At 39.3% G+C, this 22,771-nt stretch overlaps 2 protein-coding genes across 6 annotated transcripts in view; both read right to left on the bottom strand.

Moving 5' to 3' along the window:
* The window catches only part of LOC132194433 (uncharacterized), a 46,116-nt gene extending 26,071 nt beyond the window's left edge, over positions 1-20,045 (bottom strand). For all 5 annotated transcript variants that reach the window (XM_059615690.1, XM_059615692.1, XM_059615691.1 and 2 more), the window contains exons 1-2: positions 19,453-20,045; positions 17,407-17,474 (exon numbers count right to left, since the gene is read on the bottom strand). In XM_059615690.1, coding sequence (XP_059471673.1) covers positions 17,407-17,443 — 37 coding nt within the window. In that variant the 5' untranslated portion in view covers positions 17,444-17,474; positions 19,453-20,045. The remainder of the gene's footprint in view (positions 1-17,406; positions 17,475-19,452) is intronic.
* Positions 20,046-20,423: 378 nt separating this feature from the next.
* Positions 20,424-22,769, bottom strand: LOC132194435 (large ribosomal subunit protein uL30). The gene is made up of 6 exons (XM_059615695.1): positions 22,650-22,769; positions 21,893-22,222; positions 21,738-21,828; positions 21,351-21,507; positions 21,012-21,115; positions 20,424-20,582 (listed from the first exon to the last, which is right to left on the bottom strand). The coding sequence occupies exons 1-6, from the start codon at positions 22,658-22,660 to the stop codon at positions 20,472-20,474; spliced, it is 804 nt and encodes a 267-aa protein (XP_059471678.1). The 5' UTR covers positions 22,661-22,769; the 3' UTR covers positions 20,424-20,471.
* Positions 22,770-22,771: the final 2 nt, after the last annotated feature.

The following is a 22,771-nucleotide window of genomic DNA, read 5'->3' as shown; positions in this document are numbered from 1 at the left end:
CACAAATCAAACGGGGGCCGAGGAGAGTTTGGAGGTTCGTTTTATCGGATTTATTCGGCCGCTTGCATACCTTTATCGGCCGGGAGGAATTTTATTTATGGGATTAATTTTCTGATTGAGGTTTTGTGCGTGGCCACAGCGGCATGTCAAAAAATGTGAATGTGATTAGGTTAACTTTGCGGCTTTTCTCTTTCATTACAGGCAGATCTGACTTTTTATTTTTCTCAACATTGAAAATAATTGAAAGCGGTGCCGAAAATATAAATCTTTTTGTAAATTTCGCCAAGCAAAATTTTCCTTGCAAAAAGCTACGCATCTGCATATTTCCATTAAAATTAATAAACCCACCTTATTTACAAAGGAAATATTTCTCAGAAAACCCTTCAAAAAGGAAAGCTTCTTTGTCATATTTCAGGTATATGAGGAGAAGCAAAAGGCTTGAAAATATAACATATGCTTGACAAAACGAAGGAGTGCTTTTCCATGGGTAGCCAACGAGAAGCACTACACCTGCAGAGAGAGGCGCAAGAATTGGGTATATAAACATCGCATTTGGCCACTTGAGCCTCTTCCAAGTGAAATTTCACATCCAGCTTTCTTTTTATCTCTTGTAACCAGGCATCATAACTGCGGATGGAAGATCAAAGTGAATTAGAACGACGAGAGAGGGATGTTTTTGCTCTCATTCTTCTCTGGGCGCGCGCGTTATCGATTGCACCGCCGCCCCATCTGAAACTTTACTTTTGGCCGGTCGGTCGGTTTCTTGGTTGGCAGGTGCGAAGAGCTGTTGCCGTGAAGACGAGACCGAGTCTTGGCTACTCTTGCTTGGCCGGGCCACCTCTCTAATGCTCGGCAAAACTCCTTCCTCCGCCCGATCAAAACGGAAGCAAGCGTTTTCGGCTGAGAGAGATGTAAGGCGCCGAGCGAGAAAGAGAGAAAGTGCTTTCGATCTGATCGGCTGCGTGCAGAGAGTCTTTCAACAACTCTACACAGTCAAGCTGATACCTAGGATCCTACTACACTGTTCAATTTAATCTTCGGTGTTGACAGGGATAAAAAAAATGTATAAAGTTCTTTTTTCTTTTTCTTACATTTAGTAAAATTTAAAAGCATATTTGGCTAGTTTTTTCGTTTTTCATTTATTTTTCTTTCCATTCTATTAATTTTGCAGAGTGATCGTCGCTATATTTTGCCTAAGAGTTCAAAAATAATACTTCATCAGATTGAACGTCCGCTTTTCCTCAAAGTTTTTTTGCCAGTAAGAAGTTGAAAGTAATGCAAAGTAATTGGATCATACCAAAGAAAAATAAAGCGATTGCTCCTCATATGGTATTTTTCCGAATGATCTGGTCTCATTAAATTATGTATAATGAAAAAGTGAAAACTAAAATCCCCTCCTTCATCCCTACTGGCTGCCCCTCCGGCCGATTGATATAATTGATAGAGTTATTAATTTTTTTTATCATTAGTGCAATATTTCCGTGATATTTATTCTGATCACAAATTAAATCATTATAAAAAATGTAAAAAAAACATACCATTGGCTATGGTGTATACTTTATATTTTCAAACATATTCTTAAACCTGTAAGTATAAAGAAGTTGAATAAACTAAAATTTCTCATAATCCTACTAGAGAAATGGACTCTACGTGCGCTATCTATTTATCCCATTACGGAAAGCAGGAACGCATTTTGGGGCTTTGAGGCATATTCCTATGCAGACTGTGGCGCGTTGGGAAATATAAGAGTTGCATATTTATTTATTCCGCAGGAAAGACTCGCTGGTGGAAATTTATGTTACGCTGAACACTCGTGCCGGAGCTAATTTCCTCTGCCGCCAATGACAAAGCACCCGACCCAGAATCGCACGCGCGAATATGGAGCTTGGCTTGTCCCTGAGCCACAAACAAGCAGGCTTGTTGGAATGATTTAAATTCAATTCCACTCGCAGGCAACCCCACCCAGCGAATACTACACATCTGCGACGCACGCCCACCATTCGTTTCCTCTTGGTAGGAAAAACAATGAGAGTGGTGGGCCTTTTAAAAAGTCAGTATAAATAAAGCCGAGTTAAGTTATTGGCCTGTGGGTGCACAAAAGAAAAGACCCAACGCAAAATATACAGAAAGAAGAGCCGCCGGCACGGATGCCCTTTTCAGCGCACTTTTGTGGCGCCGGCGGAGGCAGGTGTCTTAATTTTCTGCGCGGCTGAATATTGCCAGAGTTAAATTAAGACGCTGAGGATTTTATTTGCAGAAAGGAAGTTTTAACTTAACACGCGGGGCGCGATTAAAGGCGTTTTTTTTTCTTTGCACGTCTTTCTGTAAGAAAATTAACTTCATCTGCATAATACTGTTATTTTCTGTTACTTAAAAGAAATCATGTTTTGTGAGTTGGAAAAAATATACATATTAAATTACAACTTAACTAATGTAGTGATGTTGGTTGTTAAATTGTATAATCCCCCTTATTATTAGACTATTGAGTAAAAGTTGCACCTAATCAGAAGAAATCAGTAACAATTTCAATTTCTCGCTGTGATGCAAAAAAATGTGAAGAAAACAAAAAAAAATTGAATCAAAATACGCTTGCTTGCTTCAAAATCCAATAACATCGGATTTATCCGTTACACGTTGAGCTCAATTAAAGGCAAAGTTTTTCTTCTTTTTATGTTTGTCTGTGAGAAAATTAACTTTGTCTGCAAAACTTTTGTACACTTTGTTACCTAAAAGAAATAAAGTTTGGGAGAGTAGAGTGCGGCCTAACGACGTTTTCCCGCTGGAATTGAACATATAAATTCCGCAGAGTGGAGACAAAACAAAGTAATTTCCTCCGACTGCTTAATTACATATTACATTCTTCTGCAATTTAAACTTGTGCAAAAGCGATTTGTCAGCAGAGGTCTGCCGGGACTTTATTGCATATATTTGCACCGACGGAAGCAAGATAATATTCACGTGGCTTTGGCTGTGCGCTGGCTGGAACAGGCGCACTACAAACACCATCCCGTTCGCATTGTTCAATAACACACGGGCTCGCTTTGAATCCCTTTCTCTGTGTGTGTCTGCTCGACCATATTCTCACTCCCGTTGAACAAATTTCCGAGTTCCACTGTGTCTGTTGACTTAGATTTCATCACAGCCCTTTAATGAGGAAAACGTGCCCCTGCGAGGGCCACTTCCTGTGAAGAGCACCTCTGCGCTGTGTCATTTGACGCAGTCACAGAGAAACTCGCACAAATGGAATTATTAAACACGGAGCATCAGGACTGATGGAATTATGCGCAAACTTTTCTTCCCGGATTTTTTCTGCGGCGACCGAGATACGCCCGTATTTCCTTGCCGGCGGGCAGAGGGTTGAAGGAAAGTTTGCTCTTCTCCCTTGCTAACAGATTACTTATTTTCTTTCTTAAAATGGTGCTCTTTTTTGTACGCGCCGCTTCCTTTCTTATATTCGCTGAGAGCAACTTCAATCTGCACCGCCAGCAAAGTTTCGCCCCGTTGTTGTTGGCAGCTGACGAAAAAGCAACCCAGTCATGTTTTCATCAGCCGCCAAACTTAGTTAGCGAGACGCAAAGTCAAACACGGCGCGAAATATGCAGGTTTGCGAAATTCCTCCTCCGACGCGGCTCGAGCTTTACGTGCGGCAGCGCGAGAAATTTGTTGAATTCCACGTGTTTGTTTTGCAAAACGCACAGGCGTCTCTGTGTACTGGCACGCAAAAACTGAAATGTGTTTCGCAACTCGGCCAAAAGCTCTATATAACGGCTTGTTTTGTTTGTGTGCGTGCTTGATGTAAAACAGCCGTAAAAGCGACAGCCGGTGCGAACAGTACAGGTTGCTGAGTTGGAAAATATCATTTTTATTTTTCACTAAACCGAGTTTTTGTTCCGGTGTTTGTTAAATCACTAAATTAAATGCTTTTTTACTCTGATATTTTCCTTAACGAGATATTTGAGCAAACACGGGATCACTTTGAAAGTTTCACTGGCCTCTAATGCCTCCATCAGCTAGGGTGGTAAATGTTAACTTAAAAGTGGATTATGAGTTGATTAATTTGATATATGGAAATTTAAATTCAAATAAAATTATAACGCAGAACCGCATAACATGCATGCATGGTAATTTTGAGATCATCATAACATCTTCAGAAGTTCATGCAAAAAAAATAGGGACTATTAAATCTATGGATCTATGAATCAAAGAAATTTTGCAAAAATTTGGAAGACTTTCTAAATGACCTATAATGTTATTCCAACCAGATTCCAACGAGTCTCAAGTCTCAACAATGCAAACAATTGATTAGATATATCATCTGTTCTTCTTGTTATTGATAAGTTAAAAAAATAAATATTTTTAATATTTTTCATTTTTTTATAATTTTTAAAAACACAAATTTTAAATTAAATTTTTTATTTTAATTTTTTTATTTTGTAAAATATTTTTTATTATTTAGTCAAATTTTACAATTAAAACATTATATTCAGTTTGTAAACATTTTCTAGTTTTTGCAGTCTTTAAGGTATATTCAAATAAGCTTTATTTAATAAAATAATAAATTTTGTATTCTCTAATTGAATTACTAAATTAAAATGATTATTGAAACAAATTTTTTCTAATGCTTTTAGGAAGGTAGTCGTTTAAAATTTGAATCCTTCAATTATAAATTAAAATACTTCAATAAATAAATTGATTCTTGGTGACTCTGACTTCAGGCGAAATTAAAAGTAATTTAACTCTTCATGTTGACGACTTTTACCATTGACCATATCTTTTAACAAAATGCCAACTTCTACGCACATGAAAGCAAATGCATAAGTCTGGAGGAAGCAAAATTTTTAAAATTATCCACAAAGACTGAAAGGAAGTTTATAATATCGCAAGTCTCTTTGATGACGCGCTGATTCCGAAAACAGCCATCGGCAGAAAAAGCACTCGCGCGCATTCGAAATGAGAAGGATATCGCTGAGATTTAGAAGCTGCTTTCGGCGACACCAAAAGCATCGGATATCTGCAAAAAAATCGGCGAAAAACCGAGCGGCACACGCCATGAATAATCGGCTCCCGTTACAACAAGAGTCGCTCGCAAACAAACCACTTGACACCGCACACCGACTACAAAAAAGTAGCTGCACGTCCGTCGGCCGCTCTAATCAATGCTGACGTTAATTTGATTAAATGAGCGCCGCTTTTATCCGGGCCAGACTGGGCGTGCACCCCTCGACGCCGGCCGGGTATTTATTTTAATTAATTTTGAGCATGATCTGCGCGAGTGATTGCGAGTGACGTGGAATAATGAGAGAGGCTGTGTGGGCACACATTGACCGAGCTGATGCCAAAAGCACTTGCGAGATACGTGCAGTACTTATGTACGTACACGCGAGTCAGTCAACATAAATATTATACGCGAGAGAGCGAGCGAGACGCGATCGATCAAGTTGGTCGCTTGGTTGCCGAGTGATATGGGCCTTCTACGATAACAGGCACAGCATCACCTTCGGCGTTCCCATACTAGAAAGTGTGGGAAGAGTTGAATTTTGCCAACGTTTCATATCAGGCGTAATTCTGGGGTCCAAGATAACGCAAGAAATTGGAAAATAGAAACTTCTCATCATTGAATATAATCATAAAAAAATATATTCAAATATTTTAAATCAAGAATTTAATGTAAAGTTAATTTTGAAGTTAAATTAAATCACTTAAAATAAAATTTCAAGCCATCTCCAAATGGAGACAAACCCTTGCAAAAATTAAGGAGGTTATCAATTTAAATTTCAAATTCTTATTTTTTAAATCTTCGGTATCGTTAGCTTCATATCAGTTACAATTTAAAATAAGTAATAGTGGTTATTTTAAAAGTATTAAATCATTATTTTTTTGGCATTTCAATCAAATTTTTTGACATTCAACTTAGAAAAAAATATGGCAACCCGCAATTCAACTGTTTAAAATATCATGTGAAAGCAAGTACAAGTTGATTGGATGAGTCAAGTGGGAAATTTCGTTGCGAGGCTTTGCCGGTTTGGGTATTATTGGGCATGAATTATTCAACTAATGGAATGATGAACGCTGGGCTGATATAATATAATTCGTTGAATAATTTGAAATGAGAGGGGTCGTTCGCCAACACCACTCACCAGTTATGTCAATCACAAATCCAATTAGGCTAGCTTATTGGGAAATACTTAGTCATGCATAATGGATGCTTTTCTTATTTGTTCTTTGCAAGCCTCATTTGGTATTCAATCACATCAAAAGGGATGCGACTCGCATATTTTTGATTCAAATCTCGCTTGTTGGTCTCGGGGAAGTTATAACAAGTGAGGAAACTTTTCACAAAACTTTTTAAAGTGGTGGGTTGCAGGTAGTAAAAGTTTTGATTGGGCAGAGGTTTTGTGAAGTGCAACTTGTTCGTCTGCGAGCTTTGTACTCTACGCACACCGCACACCATGGAAAAAAAGTAAACTGGGACACAATTAAATTTATTGTGAGCGTCATGATGGGAAAAAAAGGCTCACCAATTTTAAGCATTTTAAGCAACTGGCTTTTCCGCCTTTTGAAAGATAAATTATTGTTGTTTTGCCTCATAATCTTTATTTAAATTTTTGTTTTTACCAATTTTAATATTTTATAAATATTGAGTTGACAAAAAATATGTTTAAGATGAATAAAATTGTACACAAAATTTAATTAAAAATTTTTTTAATTTCTTAATTTACAAGGCAATATCAATAGTTTTTAATTCTTAATTTTTAGAGACTAGAAATTTGTTAAGAAAGTCAATGACTCCCAAAATGTCTAACTTTTAAAAAAAAATTATATTTTCTTTGTATCTGATCTTTTCTTTGTTTAGATGGTTATATTGTGGATTTGATCATTTTTAGTGTGGAAATTTCTTTTAAAATTGAAACATATTAGAACCATTTTTTTTACTTGAAATTTGACGGACACAAATCTGGTTACCAATATTTCAACAAAATATTCAATAATTTTTTTTCTTAAACTTCAATATTTCACCCTATGCTGTGTTCAAGTAAAAAAGAAGAGCTCGGTTCTGACTTTGGGCTGAATTAATTATTGGAATGAAGTGATAAAACGAAGGCAGAAATTTTCCCAATAAATGCTTTGGCCTATTGAAAAGAGCAGATCCGACAACCTCTCCAACCCTAAGTTCGCCAACGTTCGTTTCTGAATTATAAAATTTTTAACCAAAGGTTCAATCTCGTCTTTCATCCCTTAAAGCTTAAAGCCACCCTCACCTCAATAAAGGAAAACCACCAAGGAAAAATTCTCTCTGAAATTTAAGCGGCGCACACTTCAAAGGCTAATGCGGCAGGTCAATAAATTTATTAATTAAATTCCCGCGAGCAGCAGGCTTGCTTATGAAAGCATCCAGGCCTCTTTGCAAGAAAACAGGCACGACGAAAATGAGCCCCTGAGAGGCGAAAGGTCAGCGAGCGTAACTTTGCTGCATATTAAAAGGAAGTAGCGCCGCCCCTGTTATACATACTAACTTGCAATGCGTGCGTGTTCATTTCATTACGGCGCGCAGCTAGACAAACATTCGCTGACGCCTTTTGTGCCTCTCTCACGACAATAACAATATGTGCAGGCCAAACACACCAAGCGCCGCAGGCCGCCGCGTTCACTCCATGGCTTTTGCACATACAACGCGACCCCGCCAAATGAATGATATCGATTGTCCCCCCGATATGTATGTACCCATAATAGATTACATACCCGCGTTCATCAAGCTCTCGTCTGCTCGGTTCATCAGCATAATTAAAACGGGCGGCTTTTCCCAGAAACAGAGCCGCACCGATGGAATAATAATTGGGAAAAGTGTTATTACCACGGCAGAGCATGTCTCATCTCTCCTCTAATACATATTACCCGCCGCCTCGTACCCAAAGTATGAACAATCTCTGCATCAACATTTAATTTAAACCTTGTTTTTAATGAATTATCCACCATGACTTAAAAGGTTCAAACAAAATATTCAACAATAAATTGTTGCTGGTGTGGTGGTGGAGGCAGAAAATCAAATTTATACATTCTATAATGCCTATATTTAATTTTATTGAAAGTAAAATATTATTAACCAGTAATATAAATATAAATTTCACACATTTTCAAAATTAAAATTACAAAAAATTTTGCATATAAAAGCAATAAAATATTTTTTTACAGTCAAAATTTGAAACTCTGAAATGATTTTTTATTATTTTAGTTAGCAATTTATTATAAAATAAATTGAATACACTACACTGTGCTATATGTAGTGACATCATTTTTTAAAAAAAAGTATAAAGTGAGGAACACTTTTTTACATTTTATAATGAATTTTAATCATTAAAATTTTTAAATAAGAAAATTAAAAATGTTGGCCAGCGGGCTAGAGCGTTGAACGCCCAACTTTACAAAGAAAAATCAACCGCTCATCAAAGAATATTTATTTAGGTACTCCATCTTGAAAAATAAAAATGTGTAACCGGAGTAAATAAAAAGCTCCTTCTTTTCAAGCTTTCAGTCTATTTTCATTCCATCGACGTAATAAAAATGATATCAAAATGTGCCCTTTCCCAATATCTTTTTACCTTACCTTCCACCATAAATAAATAATTAATTGCAATTAATTTTTTTAAAGGTAAAAAACGTAAAATACTATCATTCAAATAAAAAAAAATCAACAATCAACTTTTAAATATAAACCAAAAGGATGTCCTTCGAAAGAGAGTGACACTCTGTGTGCTGTACTTTCTCGAGTTGTTTGCTAGCCAAGGAGCCATTTTCCCATTGAACCCTTCTGTTGAATGAAGCCGCTGTCTAGCAATATCTCATGTTATTTGCTAAGTCATTCACATGTTTAATTCCCTTCGTTCATAGTAAATTAGCACGTCGGAAGCTCTTCTTATAAATGGTCTGACACCTAATTTCCCGCTGCCAAATTCCCCATCAAATTTGCCCTTCGTGCTGCTTAGTTAGCCAGGTAATTTCCAGTGCTTTTCCTCGGCAATAGGCGTGTGTTTGAAGGATCAACAAACACTATGAGCCTCAAACTCATAGCGAACTAAGTTTCGGCGGCATCAAACAAAGCACGAAATTGGCTGCCCTGGTGCTCAGGCGGCGGCGGCGGCTCTAATCATTTAATCGCAGTCTCCATCCCTGGAGGATAGGCAGCCGGCGAGTGTTGCTCCTTGGGCGAGTCATGGAAACACAATGGAATAAGCGGCGGATGACGATTTCCAGTGAACGCGCCGCTCGCTCGGAATAAATCACATTTCCCCTTCTAATGTCATCGCCAAGTTTGTTTCTGTGTGAGCTGGTGCGGTTCTCTGGACGCCAAATTAATGTTATTAAAAGTGAGAGGAGAAGCGACTGTTCGTTAGTGTCTTTGTCCTCGCCGCTCTGATTCTCCTCTGCTCCTCAAATATAGACTTTTTACAACGAGCACAAATATTTGAGGCAAATTAGAGAAAAGCATGAAGTGGTGCTTTCTCTTTTTCAACCCTCCGTGGAGAGGGAGCGAGTTTTGAAAGTTCCGCCGTCGCGATGGATTGCGGCAAAGGGGATGAAAAGAATGTGCTTTATTGGCTGCTGCTGCTTCTCTCAAAGAATTTATTTTGCCTGCTCTCTCAAAGTTTATAATGCAAGGGTTACGCGGGCAGATATTTATGAAAGACGAGTTTACCTAAGCAACCTCTTCGGAACTTTATAATTTCCATCTTTGAGCGTATCGACGCCGCCATTGGCAATAACCAACGTCTTCAAACAAGAGCAGAGCGTTCACCAAATATAATATGGGAACTAAAAGGTCGAGAAAATTGGAAATTTCGATCAGCCTTTTCTAAGTTTTTCGTTTGTTTGTGGCTTCATTAGCCACACAAAAACTGTAAATCGTGAATAAAGATGAAATTAATAGGGCAGAATATCACTTGCTGAGGTTACTCTGAATTTCTTAATTTAAAATTGAAATTTGCCACCAAATAAATTGTTGTAATTTTTAAATAAAAACCGTCTGATTATTTTTCTGCAGCACCTTAAAATAACGTGAATCATTCACTCAGTTCAAGATTTTTATCTTAAAAGTGAAAAATAAATAATAAAATTCAATAAAGCAACCAAGTCTCATAAAATATTCGTATTAACAAAAGAAATTAAAATTAAATTTTAAAGTTTTCAATACAGGCTTATCAAAAAAATTAGAAACTAGAGATTTGCAAGAATATTCTACCCTACAGCAATAAACAATGTACTGGAGAATTGAGAAATTTTCGGTCACTTGTCTGCTCCGTCTCCATCATAGACACAAATTTGCAGAGCACTCTAGCTGCTCCGGCCGCAAAGTGCAATTTCCATGATTAAGCGTTGCCAAGCCGAGCTCATCAGGATTGTTTCAAAATTACTCTGAAGCCAAAGGCGATTAATGGGGGTGACAAATGAGTGCGGCCGTCAGCAGGGTGATCGTCTCATCACTCGCTGTGCAAACTGGGCTGCGGTCACACACACACGCGTTAGGGGGTGGCTGGCTCGCTTTTCCGCCCGGTCGCTCTCGGCGCGGCCTTTTCCGAAGAGGATGCAATAAAGCATATCTCAAAACACGAGGAGGCCACATTTGGGAGCGCACGCTGTACTCGGCGCCGAGCCCTGGAAAAGCCCCGAGGGCCCTGGATTTAGCACACGGCTCTGCGGAATTGCAATTGCGATGCCGCCCCTCCGCCCCATGGGAGGCCTGACACCGTACATACGTGGCCCGCTCAGTTAAGACAGTTAGCGCTCGAAACATATATGGTCACCAAGGGCCAAGTAAATGCCCCGTCTGATCATTAGGCCGCCGCAACTCATTGCTGTACATTCTCTAGCTGTGTGTCTTGTGGCTTGCTTTTAAACTTTTAACATTTTTGCCAAATATTTTATTTTTTAATTTGTTTGAAGTGTAAATTTGCTTATTAAATATAAATTTTTTGAATAGGAATATAATGTAAGATTTGATTACTTTTTAAGAAGATAAAATTATGTTTTCTATACTAAATACGTGCAAAGAACAAGAACATTCATGCTGAATTATATGTTTGAGTGAGTGATTTCGAAAAATATAGTAGAGCTAAAGTTCAGAGTGAAATAATTAGCCCACTTAAAATATATATTTTTATGTGGATGGGAAATCAAATATGTATGGTAATTAATATGACAAATTTTGTGGACTGTAAAAAAATGTAATCATTAATTATTAATTTTTTGCTCCTTTCATAAAGTAATCAATGTAATTGATATGAAAAAATTGTACCCTCTTCTATAATTTATTTATTTTCCCCTACCGTAATTCCTAATAGGTTAATTTAAATAATCAAACTGCAGCGGATGAGGGCTTTTTGATCTCTGAAGTTTTAGCAAAATTCTTGAAATAGTAACAATAGTAATAAAAGGATAAGTTATGTTTGATCGCTTAATTTTTCTAACCCTTCTTTTTTTGTAATATATTATTCAATTGAACCAATTTTTATCCAGAAAATAGCTTCAAAATAAAGAACATTAAGCTTTTTGTGTTTCTATAAAAAGAGAATTGAGCTCATGTGTTTCATGTGCATAGCAATTCTTAGTTAAAACAAATTAAATGGCAAATAGATTAAAAATTCTCTTTACGAGTTCTCTCTCTTTGCATAAGAAATTGCTCTTCTGTACATAAAAAAAAGTCATTTTCGCTTCATCATTGGATATACATAAATCAATAGGATGTATTTTGAAAATGTATAATAAACTGTTTCACATTAATTTATTTCAATGTCTCAAGACAAACCATTCGCTCTTTATTCAAAGTAAGATTGAATGAAAGAGATTGTCCCGTGAATGACAAATTGGCCGACTCGCTGAGTAATGCTGTCGTGACATAAAAATTGCTGCCAAAGAGGAGTTAGAATAATAGCGCCCATTGCTCAAGTATGTCGTTATGCGACGTCATAAATTCTTTATTGCATCTTAACCAAATAGTGCTTTGGAGCGGAAGTGTCGCGTAAAAGAGAGGAAATCTTATCTGCGTGTCCCATTTCCTCTCTGTGCCACCTATTGTCATTTATGCAATATACAACATTCCGTCAGTTCAGCTGCATGTCCCGGCGCTGAAATAATGCGATGCTGAGAGGGTTGATCGATCGGCGCTGGGTGCATCACAATAGGAGATGCTCTGAGTTAGTCACGAATCAGCTTATCTGCTCCATTTTATTGTTCTCTCTCTCTCTCGACAACGGCCAACCCAGCACAAAATTTATTTGATACACGTGCACAAGCGTCAGTAGCCGCAAATATGTCACGTATTTGAATAAAGAGACACAGTGAGGGAGGGAGCGGCCGCCGGTTTCCAATCTGTGCAAAAAGTAGCACAGCAGCCTATTTCACGCTCCACCGTACTTAAAGTCATTATCATACTTAATGCTAATGCCGTGCTTTTAGTTTGGACTGCTTATAAAAATTTCATGACTGGGAGCAGGAATAAAATATCCATCAGCCGGCGGCTTTGCTGCGCTAGATTTATTACGCCGGTGTTTGTTTTCTTTTTTTTTCGCTTTAATACAAACAACAACCGCGCCCTTGCATGTGCAGACAGAAAAGCGAGCCGCGCGCGTTGTTTTCCTTTCTTCCTTCCTTTTTTTTTCAATTAAGCACCTCGTTGGTCAACAAATTGCGTCAGCCCACCTGAGAGCTCTAAACACCGAGCGGCGCCATCGGTGGTGTTTTTTGCACCACTCGGGGGAAAACGTGCGAGTACTTTCTTTTGTTTCTGTCAAATGCACTCGTCAGCTCGGCCACGCATCCATCTCTCGCGTGTGCCAATTAATTACGGCCGAGGGCTGGACAATACCCTGCAATCACTCATCCGGCAGCTTATAATCAAATCGACGCTGCTGCGAATTGCAAATTAGCCTCACGCTGCACATTTCGCACGTGCCACTGTGATTTGAATGCAAATCAATATGTAGAGAGTTTTCCATTTTGGATAATTTATCGGTTGATTTATGTAGTTGCTTTCGCTGCCCGTAAATATAAAGTGAAATAAATCAGAGAATACAAAAGGTTAATAAAAATAAATTGAATATGTTAAGTATTATAATAAGTGATTAAAATTGCATTAAAAATATTTCTATACAGGGTTCAAATTTTATCTCTAATTGCTCAGAAATGAGATCAATTTTGTTAATTTTCTGTGTGCATAAATACAATAGTTGGCACAAAGCTAATCTGGCCGCTGGAATGAACAATTCGTTACAATTTATTAATCAGAACATTTTAAGATCAATTACCGAAAAATTAATTTCGATTGATTAAATTTTATGTAAAAATTATCAAATGTACTTTATAAAATCAGATTTAAAGTCAACGTATTGAAAACCTTCTACCCACACGTTTTATTTTGATTGTAACTAAATTATTCTCAAACACTGACTGCTTTCCCATTTGAACAGAGTGAAAGCATTTCAATTAGCCGTCGGTTAGCATGTAAAGCTTAAATTTACTCATGCCGTTTGAACATGCACGTCAAACAGAGTGGCCAATTTGTCAAGCTGCGGAATAATTTATCCTCTCCTGCAATTGTTGCTGCATTATAATCTCATTATAATTAATTCCAAAGCCCCAGAGCGTGCAAATGGCGTAAATTATTGACGAGGTTTGTTTCCAAACGCCGCAAACCCACTTCGGCGAAACTCCGCTTTTCCATCTCCATCTCCTCTTAATCCCTGGCTCTTGTGCTTCGCCTTTCCTAACTAATGACTGCGTCTGCGGTTTCACTCTTGGGATCGATGCAAGCTCGAATAAAAATCAATCAATCACGCGGCCAAATTAATTAGATCAACTCGCCGGTGTTATAGATAGCACAGAGCCGGGCAGCATTCCACACCACCATATTCGAGGGAGAGACGAGAGGCAAAAATCAATGATGGGGGGACGCCGGGCCGCTCTCATTCTTTTGCTCCCGAGGTGCCACGCGAAGGTGTCTCTCGGACAAAACTGCCGCTTTGACAGCACCACCAAGTGCATTTTGTATCTAAATACATATATGTAGTCAGTCATTGTGTATAATCGGCCATGTAATAACGGCTGAGTGGCCACAGCCTCTTGACTCCGTGCTCTACTTTGCCGCGGAACAATGGGGCTACTGAAAGGCTGCAGTGCCTTTTATCACAAGCGAGAAATCCATCTCTGCAATAACTCGGCAATTATTTATTAATCAAAATTGTCATCTCACTTTTAAACAGAGATTAGCTTTCCTCGCCCGGAAAATGGAGACTCGCGAGTGCAAGACTAATTAGCAAAGCCCAAGTGGCGAGACAAAATCTCTCACTGATCTCCCCCTGCTCTTAGAGCGTCTTCTCTGTTAGCAAAATTTCATAAAGTCCGCCTTTAATATTGAGGGACATTGTTTGGACGATCGTAAAGTTTCGGAGGACGAAAGTTTGAGCTCTCCTTTTGTTCATTGTTTCCGTCCAGGAAATTCGATTCACTTTTATGTATGCAAGAGAGAGAGGGTCGCATCCCGTCTTGAATGGAAAATCCACCAAGCTTTATTTAACCTACTTTTCAATTCTGAACGACTTTTTGCAATGCAGAATGGGAAACGTGGAGCTGAAAGTGCAAAAGTTCATATACCGTGAGAAAGAAAGCGGACTGAGAACATCTTTCCAGGGCAGCAGGTTAATTGAAGGGAGCAAAGGGATGACGACAAGAGAGAAAGAGAGAGTTGCTTGCCTGCATCGAATGCGGCGCTAAGCACTAAAGGCATTCCTTTTAATTTGAAATTTAATTTCCAGCAGGTGCGCGGTGGATAAATCATTGTCAACGGAAATGGAATAAAGTAGCTGAGCGAGCAAAACTCGTGTGATTACAACAAGAGAACGGCAAAAAGAGAATGAAAAAGTAGGAATGCGCCGTACAAAAGGGTCGTTAATCTTAATCAAGATAGATCAAGCATCAAAGAGAAAAAAGCGCGCAAAGAGAACTTTCCAGTATCGACAAAATCACTCAGTGTGATTTCCTCGGGGATGAAGTATCCAGGGTGGCTAAATTGAAAAGGACATTAATAGAAAACACACGCGCAATCTGCCCCGTTCATTTGGTGCGAGAAACAGCGTTTTACAACCGTTTTACGACCGTTTGTCAAAAGTTTGCGCTCTTAGAGTAAACACGGGGAGACGCTTTTGGCCTATAAATGTGGGTGAGGAGATGAATGATGAAAGTTAACGCCTTCGCAGCGGCAGGGCAAACGCCGCAGCCGAGGGTTTGCTAATCAAATTAAAAGTCCGCTTTGAGCCCTTTGTTTTGTCCTGCTGCGTAACTAATTATAATTGAGTGTTTCGCGGAATAAATTAATTGGGTCAATAAAAGAGCAGAAGAAGAAGAAATAACCACACAAACTTTTATAAAGAAAAATTAACAGTTCAAACAGTTGGTGGGGAAAATAATGACTATTTCATTCAAACTAAAGCGAAATTCAGAAATGGAGAGCATAAAAAAAATATACATGAATGGGGGAAAAGACCAAACACAAAAATTCACCCATAAATACGTGGAATCAATATTTTTTCCCGAGAATGAATAAATTGTGACGACGACGATTATCTCCACTCATTAAAATTCCAGCATTGTTCGCGTGTAACAAAAATTCCCCCGGGAGGTATATCAGATCTTGGGTGGAACAAAAGACGCGAGTGTCGAGAGCCACGTCGGTCGGTGCGTCTAGCTGGCTGGCAACGCAATCTGCGAGACAAGAGACAATGAGAAGGTAGCCAACCCGCTTATCATTCACGCTACACGGGCTGCATAACCATTTAATCGGCGGGCGCTCGGCGGGAGAGAACGCTATAGATATCAGTCATCTAATAACTCGCGCAACATTACGCGTCGCACGGAGCGCGAGTGACAGACATTCCTCAACTCTGCCGGAGAGGTGCGCATTAAGTATTCGCAGGCACCTTGTTTTCTCGCACTCATGCATTATGTCCAAAGCGGTGGTGACGCAAACGCCAGCCAGCTCAACCCGCTGCAAATTAGAGACCATATTTTGGTCTTTATATACCTGTGCAAATGAGTATGAGAGAAAGAGAACGGAGGGAAAGAGAAAGAGAGCACTCAAATTCAGAGTTCACAGCGCTGGATTACCAACTTTTGGCAGGGCAGGAAGGAAAAGAGTTGAATTAATTTGACTCTCTCGTGATTTTTCATCCGCATGACAGCCGCTAATGCGAAGATCGTTGTTCTGGAAAACTTTCTTCCGCCCTGCTTTTAAAATATTTAATGAAAGTGCTTGTGCACATTTTGCTGGTTTCCGGGATAGCAATAAAGTCATTATGTTTCAATTTTTCCCACTCTTATTTGTTAAAAGTAGAAGCGAATTTGCAATTAAAAAATGCAATTACTCACAAAAACAAAAACATAAAACCAATTTTTTTTTAAACTTTCAAATCCGCTTTAAAACAAGTTTTTACGGGTGATTCAGAAACCTGGGCCAGCGTGGGTTTCAGGATCGCTCTCAATAATTTTTCAATATATGAAAATAAATTTATATATACATTTATTTTGAATTGTATTTCTTCTCCTGTTAAGTTGTCCAATAAATTTCTATCTATCAGTTTTGAATTGTTAATTTTCCAAAGATCATTTAATGTAAATAAATAATTTATATTTGAATCCCAATCAAAAATTTTTCTTCAACTAGGATGTGATCGTAGTTCACGAACAGAAAATTATTCAATTAATTAATTAGAAATATTATCGAGTAAATGACCCAGGGGATTAAATATTAATTGTGAGAATTTTGAACATTTTAAAATTTAATTTACTTTTAAAATGTTAATTAGTCTGCGTAGAGTCTAAACCTCATAAATTAAACATTGGTGCAATTTAAAGATCACTTTTTTGTTGCTAAACATTTTATGATGCGGTCAGATTTAGTTGCTCGTTTAACTGAAATGTGGAAGCCAAGAAATGAAACAGACTTTCTCTGCGGGTATAAAAGTAAATGGACCGAAATCAGTGTAAACGCCAGTCCATTTTTCCGTAATCTTCCCTCAGTCCTAGCTTTATCTTCCAGTGATGACAGTTGCGTCGGAAACACAATTTCCAGCACCGCACAAAGTAAAAGAAATGTGTTTCACTTTTTCTCATCTGCTGGCTTAAAATAACCGGCGCGCGGCTCGGCATTAGAACAAGCTGGAGGTATCTCTCTTGTGGCTCAGAATTCAATTTTCTGTGTAAAAAACGCAACAAAGGAGGAGGCCGAGGAGGATGATGAAGTGCGGCACGGTAAAATCAGAGATAAATTCCAAAACCAGAGTGGAGGGTGCACATACACGTCGACATGAGGCCCGTGTCAAACAGAGGAAAGACAGAGACAGTAGCATTTCGGAGGTGTCCTACCTGTGTCGAAGTATCTCTTTGACGTGGCCGTCTCCATTTTTATTTCCCTCGGCGGTTGGGTTTAGGACCTGAAAAGAGATTTCCAACATCATGTCAACGTCCCATGTGAACATGCACTACTCATACACTTTCTAGTTTAATATCACGCGCAAAAAGCAGCACAGTCTATTATCTCCCCCCGCGAGTTCCTGCATTTATATACCTGAGCAAAATGTTTACCTTCTCTTTGGTTTGGGGAGAAGAGAAAAGTGATATAAAAAAAACTGGTGTTTGGGGTCACAGGGTCCCGGCAGCACACAAATGGCCGACGTCAGAATGGATTTAAAGGCGGCCGGAGGACAAAACGCAAAACGGATCACCGCTCGCACCATTTTATTAATTTTTGTTTTATGGAGCGTACACGCGTCCGCTGCAGATATGGTCTGTATAGACAGCCGGGTCGATATTTATCAACTCATGCGAGAGAATTTTTCATAAATATCCTATTTACCGTTGATTTCCCACAGGAATTTTTATGCGAGGCTCTCTGGCTCCTTGCTCTGCAGCGCGGCCGTAAAGCGCAAATGTTGCAGAGCCGCGCTAATCCATCAAAGATTCGCCCGCAGAGAAATCGCTCTTCGCGCTTTTCGCGACCTCAGCCTGCTCTGGCGGAAAAATAAACGGCTCCTCTTCACGACTTTTGAGAGAGGGCCTTAATTAGCGCGGCTTTTAAAGCTAATCTGTCGCGTTATTCACGCGCGGGTGGTGAAACAATCGCCTAAAAAACTTTTCTACACTCGGATGAACCCATTTTTTATTTATTTTTACTTTTTTTTTAGAGCTCTTGAAGAAAATAATTTACAATTTTTTTCCATAAAAATCAGATTTCTATTCAGAAACTGCAAAACTATCCACTTTACATTTGGTCCAGAATTAACATAAAAATGTGTTTTGGCAAGAACTTGGCTCGTAACTTTCATTTTTGGCTTACAGAAGAAAAAGCTTTTGGTGGATCGAAACAATATGTATTGCTTTTGGTTGCATATACATATATTAGTGTGAGCTTTCTTGCAAGGATAATATGGAAAGTGGAATTAACGTTCTGACGCTGACAGTTGTTTACTGATCTCATATTGTCTTTGGGAAAAGCGGGAGCTGCACGTCTGCAACATGAATCTGCACATTTCCGGCCCATTGGATTTGACACGCCAAATCCCCGTCGAACATTTCGCGTAGCACAAATCCTGCGCCACCCTCTCAAAACTCACGAGATACAAAATTTAAATATATTACCCTCTCCAGTATAGCTATAACAAATAGTCAAATACAGGGTGCGTTGCGAAAATTAGTCTCTTTGCCTTAATTTCCCTAACGACTGAATTTGACGAAATCCACTTTGGCGAAAGCGGCAGCCAACGTTATATTTTATCACCGCGCGGCTCAATGCTACCGGGACGTCATCGTTAGCTGAGAGGTTAGTTCATTATATTGCTCTCGGAGAGAGAGCGGAAAATTTGAGCAGTAGTGTGATTCTACCGGCATATCACCGACGGGACGAATAATGCAGAATCTCACCCTTCAGCGGCGTGGCCTAATTTCAATTTCAAATTGCTCTCCGCCGCGCCAACGAATAAGTCCACGAGTCAGCAGCTTCTCTCCATAGGTAAATATACAGAGAAGGTAGTTCCGAATGCCACTGCAAAGGTGTGGATTTTTGCGGCGAAATTGCTTTTCTGCAGTCGATTAATCCGGCTGAACGAGACGTTTTGTGGACTTTGGAAAGCAGGAATTTGCATTTTTATTGGTCGGAATAACGAGACGAGATAAAAGAGAAATTAAAAAGTACTCAAGTGGAATTTTCATTACGAACCAAACACTTTTTTGTGAAGAGGGGGGAAAACAAGTTTTTACATACTGAGATAAATTAACGCTGCGTCGCCGGAATTGAAAGGGCAAACAGCAAACATAAAATAATACGCAAGGGCGGCAAAACGGCGCGGATGCCGCCGCGGTTCAACGGAGATAAGATCGGAAAATCGAGACGTGCACAACACACAGGAAAATTACCTATTTCCATCGATTTTCCGGCCTGGCGTCGGATGCTGAGAGCTGCGGAGTCGCCGTCGATGAAGAGCACTTTCGGTGGTGTGTGTGGTTGGTGCAGTGGAGCAGGTGAAGCGGCAGCGGGTGTTTGTGTGTCGAGCTCGAAAGTGACCCCAGGCAACTGCAAGAAGGGGTTGACCCTGCCCGTGCGCGCGAGAGATGCCCCTGCTGCCTCCTCCTCTCGCCAAGCTGTTCCTCTCTCTCTCTCGCTGCGACTCCAATTCACCCCCTCAATTTATATATCTCACCCCTCTAACACTGGCTGCTGTGTACTTTATCTGCCTTTTAGCAACTGCGCCCTTCGGCGCCCACGGAGCGAGCGAGCAGGCGAGCGCAAGGGCGCACGCACTTTGGGAAAAATCGCAGCATCCCACACAGAAATGCAAACACCGAGGCTCCAGTCGCGCTCACTCTCTGGACCACCGATGGAAGCACCAGTTCGTCGCTGGGGGTGCGATTGCGCCCCGCATGGTGTGGGTGCAACTCATTTAATATTTATCGCGTAATTTCAGCAACGACTGATTTACACGCGGTGCCCGCTCCATTGTGTTGGCCTCATGCAACCGGCCGTACATGCCTTTCGTGTATCAACCTGCAAATTCAACGAGGAACAATTGTTCATCATTCTCTATTCAACGTTGGGCCATTCAGCACACAATTTGGCACTGCCAAAATTTCGCGCAGCGCGGCATTATATACAGCAAAGCGCTTGTTAATTTTACTAATAGATTAAAATCTGTTCTCTTTTACCCAAAGTATTTTAAGTCGTTTTTAAATTTCCAATAATTTTTCATTGTTTACAAAATATTTATTCCTCCTATTATTCATTACTATAAAAAAATCAATTTTACCTTACAATGGTTTTAGACTGAACACCACAAAATAATTGATTTAAATATTGATTTTCTTATGTTTTCTTTTATTAATAAGTCGGATTTTGTGGGAAAATCTTTAACTTTAATTGAGGGCAGTTTACAAGGAAGTTACACCATGCGACGGAGCAGGGCATTGACCTTGTCTTCACGGTTTCCGAAATCACCGCCCTCAACGTAGTGCGTCGTCTTCTTGCGCCAGCCACCAGTGGGAGTGTTCAACTAAAACAAAATATAAAAAATGTCTCAATTTCTTTTTCAGGAGTCGACTTAAAAGAATTCGTTGGAAGAGCTCATTATTTTTGAGCTAATTGCATGTTGGAGATGTCAGTTTTCAGACGTAGAAACTTTTACGAAACCGCTTCTGCTTGCCAAGAAAACCATTACTTTCTGACAGCATGGAAGGTAATTAAAGTCATGTAAGACTTCAGCACCATGGAATTGTCAGAATTACTTGAAAAAGCACAGAGAGAGACTTGTTTTAAATTTTAAATGACATTGCAGAAAATCTATAATCAAATTACTTTTCGCAAAATTTTAACGGGCATTCAGGAATTTACAAATTTTAAAATATAAACTCTTTGTATCAATCTGTGGTTCTTACAAGAAGATTTTAAACAATTTGCACAAAATCATAGAAAAGGCTATTACCTTGAAAGGCCACAAGAAGTTTGAGGCATATTTGAACCTAGGTCCAACAGTGAAGATCTCGTGGATCAAGTCTTCAACGCAAATGATGCTGTCACCCTTCTTTCCTGTGAACAAAGAATTAAATTATAACATCAGTACAGCTCACTCTAATTTGGTCGACTCTATAATTTAATGGGAAAAATGTAGGCAATTTAAACTAGCTGAGGAAACATAAAAACCTCCCCAACACTCTCTATGCCAATTAATATTGTCCATAGCGAATCTCCAACTCATCAAAAAGAGATGAAGGATTAGAATGGACATTTTAATTTAATATTTTTTGCACTTATTTTAACTTACCAAGAGCACTCTCAACGATGTCATTGCTGGTGATGGGAATGCGCCTGCCCTGGATCTTTCCGAAACCTCTCTTGTAGATGAGCTCTCGGATGCTCTTCAAGTTAGGGTAGCCCCAAGTGATGTAGGGCTCGCAAATACGCAGCATGTTCAGTGTGGCCTGGAATTTATGAAATTAATAAAAGAAATTCTCAGCAACAGAAATAAAAGGAAATGAAATTGTTTTAATTTAATGCACACTAACACACGCAAAATGCATGCTATCAGTTGTTAGATCACATCACAAAATTCAGCCAACGTGAAGAAAATTTATTTCTCAGCATCATTTAGTGGCAAAAATAATTCAATCTGTGTTAGTTTTACGTCGAAAGAACGTAAGAGGAAATATACCTTGTTAAGTTTAACAAAGACACCATTGTTGATCTGTCGTAACCTGAAAAGCTGGAGGACTTTCCTGACCTTAGGAGATACTTGGTTGATACTGAAATTAAAATAATTGACTTAAAAAATGAGTTATGTTCATGCGAGTGAATAATAAAACTCACCCTCTGATACGAATGACAAATGCAAGTTTTGCCTCTCCGGGAATATAATAATTTCCGCGGTTGCGGGCTTGTCTGGCCAGACGGATTTCTTCCCTCTCCTTCAGGCGGTACTCCTTAACGTAGTTCTCGGCACGCTTGAAGATTTCCTTCCGCTTCTTCAGACGATCAACCTTCTGCTTGAGGGTCGACTTGATTTTGTTAAGTCTCTCCTGATCCCTGCGCTTTCTACGGAGGAGCACAGATTCTGGGACTGCTGGCAACTTCTTGCCAGGGGCAACCTTGGCTGGGGCACCCTTTTGAGCTCCCTCCTTGGGCACTGCCTTCTTTTTGCTGCAACATGGACAAAACTTTGGTTAGAGGGCGGCGATGTGAATCAAAACAAGCGCTTCCTTTTCAATAGGCGGATTAGTTTGATATTGCCATAGGGGTGATTTAAATAAAGAAAATTTTTGATAAATGCACTTGGAATGAAGATAAAGGCTCGGTTCTAGTAGTTTTAAAATTCATCGGCTTTAAATTAAAGCCGTCACATACATCGCCAAAGCGGCAGCGTGAGATACACAGTGCAGAACACGTTGACAGTGGAGGGACCAAAATATTTTCACCCGTATCTATGACGGTTCCAAGGTAATCGACGAATTATGAGCAAATTCACTTTAGGGAATTAATAAAGAACAAAATGGGATGCATAGGAAAACTGGTACAATTATGATTACCTCCATATTTCGAGATAAAAATATTGAAAAATTTTACTCACGGGTCACTCATGGCTGCGGAATCGACACGGACGCAAGAATTTTTAAGTGCGCAACTCCAAGTAAATGCGCGCGAAAGTTCAAATTTAGCACCATGCTGCGGCGCTGCAGTCGCTTTGTTGAC

Source organism: Neocloeon triangulifer, unplaced genomic scaffold, assembly GCF_031216515.1.
Source record: "Neocloeon triangulifer isolate White Clay Creek 2 clone unplaced genomic scaffold, ASM3121651v1 ptg000006l, whole genome shotgun sequence".
NCBI lineage: Eukaryota > Metazoa > Arthropoda > Insecta > Ephemeroptera > Baetidae > Neocloeon > Neocloeon triangulifer.
This window is presented reverse-complemented; position numbering and strand designations above follow the sequence as displayed.